The sequence below is a fragment of the Panthera uncia genome, chromosome F1 (genome assembly GCF_023721935.1).
Source record: "Panthera uncia isolate 11264 chromosome F1, Puncia_PCG_1.0, whole genome shotgun sequence".
Taxonomy (NCBI): Eukaryota; Metazoa; Chordata; class Mammalia; order Carnivora; family Felidae; genus Panthera; species Panthera uncia.
Window position 1 is genome coordinate 46,620,700 of NC_064813.1, and position 10,040 is coordinate 46,630,739.

General features: G+C 35.3%; 1 protein-coding gene across 2 annotated transcripts in view; it reads left to right on the top strand.

The window, feature by feature from the left end:
• Positions 1-10,040, top strand: part of UCHL5 (ubiquitin C-terminal hydrolase L5) — a 39,075-nt gene that overhangs the window by 18,868 nt on the left and 10,167 nt on the right. The window contains exons 4-8 of one of the 2 annotated variants that reach the window (XM_049634544.1): positions 4,743-4,868; positions 4,960-5,021; positions 5,097-5,227; positions 6,035-6,098; position 6,910. In XM_049634544.1, coding sequence (XP_049490501.1) covers positions 4,743-4,868; positions 4,960-5,021; positions 5,097-5,227; positions 6,035-6,098; position 6,910 — 384 coding nt within the window. Of the gene's footprint in view, positions 1-4,742; positions 4,869-4,959; positions 5,022-5,096; positions 5,228-6,034; positions 6,162-6,909; positions 6,911-10,040 lie in introns of those variants that run through there. The other variant, XM_049634543.1, reaches the window with a different exon arrangement.

Sequence of the window (10,040 nt, forward strand, 5' to 3'; positions counted from 1 at the left end):
TTGTTTTTCCCTTTCAAATCCTTATGCCTCTAATTTATTTTTCTTTTCTTATTGCATGGCTAAGACCTTCAGTAAAATCATTATGATTTTAAAGGGAATACATTCACCATTTTCTTGTGCTGGATGATGTTTACTCTAGTTTTTATTTTTATTTTTATTTTTTAAATGTTCTTTTTCAGGTAAGGATGTTCTGTTATTAATTTAGTAAGTTGTCTTTATTAAATTTTTTCAAATGCTTTTTCTGTACTTATTGAAATAATCATGTTTATTTTCTTTCTGTAGGTTAAATGCAGTCAGTTATGTTAATGACTTTTTAAAATATTAAATCATCCTTCCATATCTGGGGTAAACCCAGTTGGTCATGATGTATTCTCTTGTTATGCACTGTCAGATTTAATTCAGTAGTATTTGTTTAGCATTTTTGCATTTGTTATTTTCTTTTTTCATAAAGGCTTTGATTAATTTTAGTATTAGGGATTTGCTGGCTTCATGGCACGAGTTGGAATTACCTCTTTTTTTTATTTTTCAAAGAATTTGTATAAAATTTAGATGGGCTGTTTCTTTATATTTTGATAGAATTGGCCTGTACAGCCATCTGGGCCTGATATTTTCTTTGTGAGTATATGTTTTAACTACTGGTTCAATTTAATAGTTAAAAGGCTATTCAGGCTACTTATTTCTTCTTGATTTAGTTCTGGTAAGATTTTTTTTTTCTTTTGAAATTTCTCCATTTTAACTTAATTTTATGAAAGTGTTTCATATGGTTGTTCTTAGTATTCCCCTGTTCTTTTTAATCTTATTTTTAGTTATTTTCCTGACTCCCAGAATTCTGACTAGCATATTTGTGTAATAGAGGTTTTATGTACTCTATTAATCTATCATCTTTTATTTCCTATCTGTAGTAGGGTGGAAGTCCAGCTGATCTTGTTTCTGTTTTCAGCCATCTTGAGTCCTTGCTGTAAATCGTCAAGCTGAATCTTCCATAATAAAAAATCTATTTTGATTATGTTATTTCAGCATGAAAAATCTCTTATTCCTAGGGCAAACTACTAATTGCACAAGGTCAGTGATTTTCTAGGTAGCAAATATCCTCCTGTGGCGACTACAGCCATACTAATACGAACCAGCGTGCTCCTCTCTTGAAGGCACCATGTCACTTTGTTTCTTTTCTCACACCCTTCTTGCTTCCCTGAATGAATTTCCTTCTCTGTTCCCTAGGTCCTGTCAAGCTTTCAAAGCTCTATTAAAATTTTACATTCATAGAGAAACCTCTGATACTTCAGTTAAAAATTATTTCTTCCTTCATCATTTTGGTTTTCTACTCATCTCTTTTTCATGTATGGGTTTTGTTTTGTTTTTCCCTAAATTCTCCACAGGCAGGACATTTATTGTATCCTTTCTTTGTTTTGTCTTTTTTCTAGAGTCGTCTTCTCTTTAGGAAGTCACGGTTTTATTCTCAATCTTATTTTTCCTTGACTATAAATAAATATTGAAAATGTATTAATTTATTTTATAGCTATACGTCAGTGAAGCTTGATGGTAATTTATAATGCGCTATTTCAAGAGCATTTCTCTGAGCATCCACTATATGCTTTTGTAGCAACTCTGAAAAGAAGTTATTCTCTGGTCCAGGGGCTGCAGGTCACATGGCTGCAATGTCAGGGTGGCAGCGTGCATGTGTGACTCGGGTCATGTGTAAGAAAAGGGCGTGGAAGAGCCTGGACAAACTAAAGAATATATGTTCTCTCAAAGGAATTCAAACCAAATTCTTCAGGTTCCAGGGGAGCCCTGCTTGTGACCTCTTACTCTAGCCTCCTTTTACTGTCAAACTCTACTACTCTGTTTGAAAACGTGTTACAAGCCAGAGCATATGTTAGAATACCCAGGATAAAGATTTAAAAATTAAAGATTTAAGAAGTTGGGGACTAAATAATTTATGCTGCAATGAATTTTTTGTGACATGAACTAAAGTTAAAGTTCTCCCAAATAGATGTATATAAGGTAATTTTTATGGGAGTTTCATGAGGCAAAAAACCTCTCTAAACTGTCTTGTTCACTGTGCATGCCACACTTACCACAATGTCTGGGATACTATAGATATTTAGTAAATATTTGAGTGACTGGCATCTTTTTTAAGTTTTTTTTTTTTTTTTCTTTCCAAAATTTTGGCAATTCTGTACTATATGTAATATAACCACTTGGTGGCGCTAACCTCATTTTTAAACCCTGAAAGGCATTTTTATACTTCTGCACACCACGATTACTATTCTTCATATACGCACGGAATGAGTTGTAATAAATCGTGGACAGTGTGAATCATTTTAACATCGAAGGAGAAATATCATTAACCGCCGGGTTTTTTTACCTTTTAAAAAAAAACCTTGAGATTTGATTGATTATACAAAAAACCACACATTTAGTGTATATAATTTGGTGAGTTTGGAAGGAGTTTTGTTTCTGATTCTTTAGAAAATGTTTCTAAAGTGATGGATTACAGATTTCAAGTCCTTAGGTCATAGTAGTAGTTGAGCCTGTCTGTTAGAGCCTCAGCATCTAGCACTGGGTACATAGTATATCTTTAATGTGTGAATTTGAAAGAATGTGTGAATGAGTGTAAATTTTAACTTCTTCTGACTTCACTTCTACCAACCCACTCCCAGATAATTTCACCCCACATAATTTTGGTCCAAGATAAGGGGGCACTGAGTCTTAACAAAGTTTTTAGTTAACCACCTTTATGAAATTTCTTTTAATCATTAAAATTTTTTATCCAAATTTATGAAAGAACTGTGATTCAGAACAAAATACATATTGAAATAAATCAGCAATATTAATTGGATTTTAGATTTCCTGTTACTTTTTTTCTTATTTGTCAATTATGGGATAGTTTTGAGTACAAGATATTATTAGAGAGGAATAACAGAAGCATGGTTGTATCATTATATTTGTTTGAGAATTGGGTGTAAGAGAATGTTCCCTAGTGGAGAAAGCAGTCTTACTAAGGAGTTTTTCAAACATACAGGAGGAAAAAATTGAAGAATTGGTGGATTTCGCAAGACCTCAAAAGCCTCTGGCAACATGAAAAGTAGAAGAGTATAAGAATTTAAAAGAGAAGATAATTGAAAGTTTTTCTTCTGAAATCAAGCAGGATGTAAATAGTTTACTAAATTGTAAAATCATAAGTGAATTAGCCTTTTGGAAAGACACTAATTCCAAAATAGCATTTAATCATAGGGGCACCTGGGTGGCTCAGTCAGTTAAGCGTCCAACTATTGATTTTGGCTTAGGTCATGATCTCACTGTCATGAGACTGAGCCCCAAATCAGGCTCCGCAAAGAGTGTGGGGCTTACTTGGATTCTCTCTCTCCCTCTCTGCCTCCCCATCCCGTTTGTGCTTGCTTGAGCATGCATACACTCTGTCTCAAAATAAACATTAAAAAAAAGAAATAGTATTTAATGATAACATAGTAATAAGGTATAGAAATAGGACTAAGTTGTATTTTTAAAAATAATTTACCAAATTTAGTTCAACTTTACAGTTAATGTTGCTGTGGTATTCACAGTAATCGTCTAAGGTTCTTTCCAGCTCTATAATCTCAACACTGTAGGAGCTATAGGGAATATGGAAGAAGCCCTTGTCCATAGTGGGTTATAATCTGGTTAGAGAGACCACATATATGTACAGAGCCAGCCTAACATGGTGGCTAAGTGTACAAATTCTAGAACCAGACTCTGCCTCTTGCTTAGCTCTGTACCCTTTGGGCAAGTTACTTAATTTCTTTGTACCTTAGCTTCCACAAATGTAAAATGAGAATGTTACTCGTTCTTCATAGGTTGTTGAGAGAATTAAAAGAATTAATACATATGAAGTGCCTAAAAAGTACCTGGCACATAGTAAGGAGCTATCTGAATGTTTTTTCACTCTGATTAGAATGTAAGGTCCACTCGTTTTTTTAAATAGTTAACAGCTAAATGACAGCACTGTAAAGACTATATATGACTGAGATGAAAAAATGCGTGGACAATGTATATCCTTTTTAGGAAATCAAAGAAGGGTAGAAATAGCAGTTGTTGGATAATTTCTCTAAAAGCCACATAGGTAAGTTGGAGCTTGTGCTGGGTACTGAAATATGGGTTAAATTTGGATAGGTAGAAATGAATGTAGGAAGACATAAATAGGAGAGAAGACAAGTTCTGTTGGTTTCATCAGCTGAGTTTAGATCAGGAAAGATTGGCCTTGCTACCCTAACTGGATTGGTTTCTTGATGTTCTGAGTTTATTTGGTTTCCTAGAATTCTCAACTGCAGAATTGCAGTAAATTCCTAAAAAATATATTAGAATGGGATTAAACATGTTTATTTAAAATTTTTTTAAAAAAATGTTTATTTATTTTTGAAAGAGAGAAAGAGAGAGAGAGAGCAAGCACAGGCAGGGGAGGGGCAGAGAGAGAGGGAGACACAGAATCCGAAGCAGGCTCCAGGCTCTTGAGCTGTCAGCACAGAGCCTGACGTGGGGCTCTAACTCAAAAACTGTGAGATCACGATCTGAGCCAAAGTTGGATGCTCAACTGACTGAGCCACCCAGGTGCCCGAATTAGACATATTTATTATGCTTATGTTAAGACTATATGAAATAAATTTTGAAAACTATTAGCTTTATTCATATTTTGGAGGGCATTGTCATCATTTAAAAGCTGCTTTTTAAACCATAAATTTATAATATTTTGCTTTTATATTTTATAGGTTATTAACAATGCTTGTGCTACCCAAGCTATAGTCAGTGTGTTACTGAACTGTACCCATCAAGATGTCCATTTAGGAGAGACATTGTCAGAGTTTAAAGAATTTTCACAAAGTTTTGATGCAGCTGTGAGTATAATCATATTATTCCTAAAATGCTCCATTTTTGATAGTTTGTGATAATTCTTTTTTTAATAGGCTACTTTAAAAATTATTTTAGATGAAAGGTTTGGCACTGAGCAATTCAGATGTGATTCGACAAGTACACAACAGTTTTGCCAGGTAAAGAGACTTTTTGTTAAATAAACACTTTCTTTCATGCTTGTCTGTGTCTCACTATTTTTTTCTTCACTGTAGACAGCAAATGTTTGAATTTGATGCAAAGACGTCCGCAAAAGAAGAAGATGCTTTTCATTTTGTCAGTTATGTTCCTGTAAACGGAAGATTGTATGAATTAGATGGATTAAGAGAAGGACCGATTGATTTAGGTACTCTGGTTCCTGTTCCTGGTATTTCACTTTTGACAAGGAAAAAAGATTGGGTATTCTCCTTCATTTTAGCCACAGTACTGCTTAGATTTTGAAGGGGAAGGTAACTGTGAGGTAGTATAATGTCATCAGTCTTAAGTTTTTCATTACTTTATGAAGTTAAATAACACAGGAGGACATGTTGCTCATCTCTACATTTTCTCTGTTGGCTTCTATCTGGTCACTCATTCTGTGTTCCTTAGGGCCTATCAAATATAAAGGAAGTAAAAGATCAAACAGAACAGTCAGTTTTGCTATAAAACTGGTAGCTATGCTAAAACTTAAGATGAAAAAGAGGATTAAAACAACTAGATAAAATTGGTTTTGCATTATGTGTGAATTTCAGTTTTTAATTTATAGTTATTATGGTTGGGAGTCAGGATTATTTTGCTACTAGTACGATGATGATTTTTCTTTGCTGTCAGTTTTATCACTAAAATGGAGGTAGTTATTCTTATTTCACGAAGTTGTGAATTTTAATAGGATAACTTCCTGATTCGTGACCTTTTTGAACAGTTGTTCAGCACTTACTAAGTGACACAATAATGTGGTAATGCAAATTATATTAATGCTTTTTACCCTTACCATTACTAAGAAAATAAGAATTGAAGCTTAACATAGTTAAGCTTATAAGGATAGTTAATCCTAAAAGGATTTTTACCATCCTGAATTTGCCAACATTTTTATAAAAAGATCTTTTAGACTAACTTTTGAAATAATTTTAATATTGATTTTATTTGATTTAATTGCTTTCAAATTTCTTTCTAGGTGCATGCAATCAAGATGACTGGATCAGCGCAGTGAGGCCAGTCATAGAAAAAAGGATACAAAAGTAAATGCTCAGTTAATCTTACTAGCATAGTATTCTGGAATTTAAACTTATTTTTTCAACTTTTATTATTATTTTAGCAATGCTTGTTGAACATCTACTTTGGATTGGATTAATGTGTTCAAGAAGAAATCTCTAAATTCTACATAGTAATATGTCATCTTTATAAAAGTTAGACATGCAGATCTCCGTTTAGATATTTTGTATAGTTTTGTATAGTTTTGTTTTTAGGCATCTATTTTTTTTATTAAATTAAAACTTTTATTTTGAGATAATTATATATTCATATTCAGTTATAACTATAATACAGAGAGATCCCATGCACCCTTGATCCGCAGTGGTAACATCTGGCAAAACTAGTCCAGTGTCAACAGCCAGAATATTGACATTGATATAGTCGAGGTATAGAATGATTTAATTACCACAAGGATTTCCTCTTTTAGAGCCACCGATGCTTCCCTCTGCTGCCACTCCTCCTGCCTCCTTAATCCCTAGTTTTATAATTTTTTGTCCGTTAAAGAATGTTGTATAATTGGAATCATACGATATATAAACTTTTTGGACTGGCTTCTTTCACTCAGCACAATTTTCTGGAGATTTATCCAGGTTGTTAAAAGTAGTTCAGTCTTTTCTCTTGATGGGTAATAGCTATGGTATGGATATACCTTTTTTTTTTTTTTTTTTTTGTCCAGTTACCCATTGAAGGACATGTGGATTGCTTTCAGTTTTTGGCTATTATGAATAAAGCTGCAGTAAACCTTTGTACAGATTTTTGTGTGAACAGAAGTTCATTTCTGTGGGATAAATGCCCAAGAGTGCCATTGCTGAGTTGTAAATGCATGTTTAATTTTTTTTTTTTTTTTTAACGTTTATTTATTTTTGAGACAGAGAGACAGAGCATGAACGGGGGAGGGTCAGAGAGAGGGAGACACAGAATCCGAAACAGGCTCCAGGCTCCGAGCCGTCAGCACAGAGCCCGACGCGGGGCTCGAACTCACGGACCGCGAGATCGTGACCTGAGCCGAAGTCGGACGCCCAACCGACCGAGCCACCCAGGCGCCCCGCATGTTTAGTTTTTTAAGAAACTGCCAAGCTCTTTCCCAGAGTGGCCGTACCATTTTACATTCCCACCAGCAATGTATGAGTGATCCAGTTTCTCCGCATCCTTACTAGCATTTGGTTTTGTCAAAACTTTTTATTTTAGCCATTCTAGTAGGTGGATAGTGATGTCTCATTGTGGCTTTGATCTGCATTTCTCTAGTGACTAATGATGTTGAAAATCTTTCCATGACTTTTGCCTATTTTGTAATTGGATTGTGTGTGTGTGTGTGTTTTTTTGTTTTTTTTTTTGACTGTTGAGCCTTGAGGTTCTTTACATACTCTGGATAGTACTAGTCCTTCATCAGACACATTGCCTGCAAATATTCTCTCCTAGTATGTAACCTGTCCCCTAATTCTCCCACACAGTCTGTCACAGAGCAAAAGCTCTTAATCTCAGTGAAGTCGAATTTATGAATCTTTTCTACTATGAATTGTATTTTTGTTGTCAAGTCTAAGAATTCTTTGTCTAGCCATAGATCCTAAAGATTTTCTCTTGGTCTTTTTTTCTAAAAAGTTTATATTTTAACAGTTTACATTTAAGCCTGTGATCTACTTTGAGTTAATTTTTGTATATGTTGTAAAGTAAGTCTAAGTTCATTTTGTTGCCTATGCATGTCCAGTTGCTCTAGCACCATTTGTTGAAAAGGGTGTCCTTCCTGTAGAAATTTGGGTAGAATTGTAAAAAACCAGTTTGAGTATATTTGTGTTGGGTATTTCTGGGTTCACTACTCTGTTCTGTTGACCTATTTGTCTGCTCTTTGCCAGTACTACACAGTCTTTTTTCACCTTTATTTTTAATTTTTTTGAATGTTTATTTTGAGAGAGGCGGAGGGAGTGCAAGCATGAGTGGGGGAGGGGCAGAGTGGGGGGGTAGAGAGAGAATCCAGGCAGGCTCTGTGCAGAGCCTGTCTGACAGCACAGAGCCCAACATGGGGCTTGATCCCACGAACTGTGAGATCATGACCTGAGCCAGAATTAAGAGTTGGATGCTTAACTGACTGAGCCACCTGCATGCCCCTGTACTACACAGTGTTGATTACTCTAGCTATATTATAAGTCTCAAAATCAGATAAACTGACACCTACAACTTTATTCTTTTTCTTCAAAATTGTTTCAGCTTTTATAGTTCTTCTGTCTTCTCATATAAATTTTAGTATAATCTTGTTCATATCTATAAAAATTCTTGCTGGGATTTGGTTAGGAATTGTGTCAAACATTTATATCCATTTGGGGAGAATTGGCATCTTTTCTATGATGAGTCTTCCAGTTTATGAACATGGTATGTCTCTCTATTAACTTTGATCTTCTCTAATTCATTTCATCAGCATTTTGTAGTTTTCAGCATACAAATCCTGTACATGTTTTGTCAGATTTACAGCCAAGCATTTCATAGTCTTTTGAGTGATTACAAATAATAGGATTTCTTTGATCATTGTTAATATGTAGAAACACAGTTGATTATTTTCTTTCTTTTTCTTGTATCCTTTGACCTTGCTGATCTTACCCACCAGCTTTAGAAGGTTTTTTTATGAGTTCCTTGGCATTTTCTACACAGATAATCACGCCATATGCAAATAAGGGCAGTTATGGATTTGTCTACTTTTAAAAAAAATTTTAAAAATGTTTATTTATTTTGAGAGAAAGAGAGAGAGAGAGCGTGCACATATACACAAGCTGGGGAGGGACAGAGAGAGAGAGAGGAAATTCGAAGCTCAGTGCAGAGACTGACATGGGGCTCCATCTCACAGCTGTGAGATCATGACCTGAGCCAAAATCAAGAGTCAGATCTTAACTGACTGAGCCATCCAGGTGCCCCAAGGATTTTATCAGCTTTATCAGTTTTATCAGCTTTCCTTTACATATTTTGCAGGTCTGTTGTTTGGAGTTATAAACATTTGTTGCCATTTCTTCTTGGTGGATTGATCTTTTTATCATTACATAATGTCCCTTTTTAGTAATTTTCTTTGTTTTGAAATTTACTTTATCTCATAGTAATATAGTCAGTCTTGCTTTTTTATTTTTGATTAGTGTTTTCAGTCAAGTTGAGATTTTCATCATTTTTAATATGACAAATGATTACAGATTGAAACCTGGACATTTGGGGTTTTATATAAGTGTCTGGACTCTGTATAATAAAACTTGTTGTTAAGCTGGTTTATATGGGCACTGCTCTGGCAGGGTATATCAGGGATGCTACCTCATTACTGCAGGTGGGAGTAGAAATTCAGGTTCCTCACTGTCCCTCCATTGATACCTAAGGTGGGAGGGTTTCCTTGTTATGCTAGGCAGGGATGGGAGTTCTGGCCCCTAAAAGAGTATCTGCTGATACCACCCTGGCTGGGTTTGCCTTGTTACTGCTTGCTATGTGGCCTCACTGTCGCTAAAGTGGGGGAGGCTTCTTCACCATGGTATGGTAGTGACTTCCCACTTGGCTTCCCATTTGGTCTCCTCTGGACACTGCACATAGGTGTCATTACACCCACAGGGATGAAAGTCCCATCTCCCTGCTCGGCCTTTGCTGTAGATAGGGTTGGGGCCACAGTTTTTCCACTGTGTTTAGCTCTGGTAGAGTGGTTATTGTCTAAAGGTTTTCTGTCTCATGAATTGCCCCTTTCCGATTTGGATAAGAAAGGACAGACTTTTTTTGGTACTTCTTTTTGGTCTGTGCCTGTTGGCATTTCTTGGTTGCTGGCTTCTTCTCCAAGTCTAGGATATACGAAGGCAAATGAGATAACTCAAGGAGTGTACCACTGTGTCATTTTTGGGTCCTGGTTCCCTAGCTTGCCTGCCTTCTCTCCACCTTTCAGAATTTTCATTTTTCCTTGCCTTTAAAAAAAAAAAAAA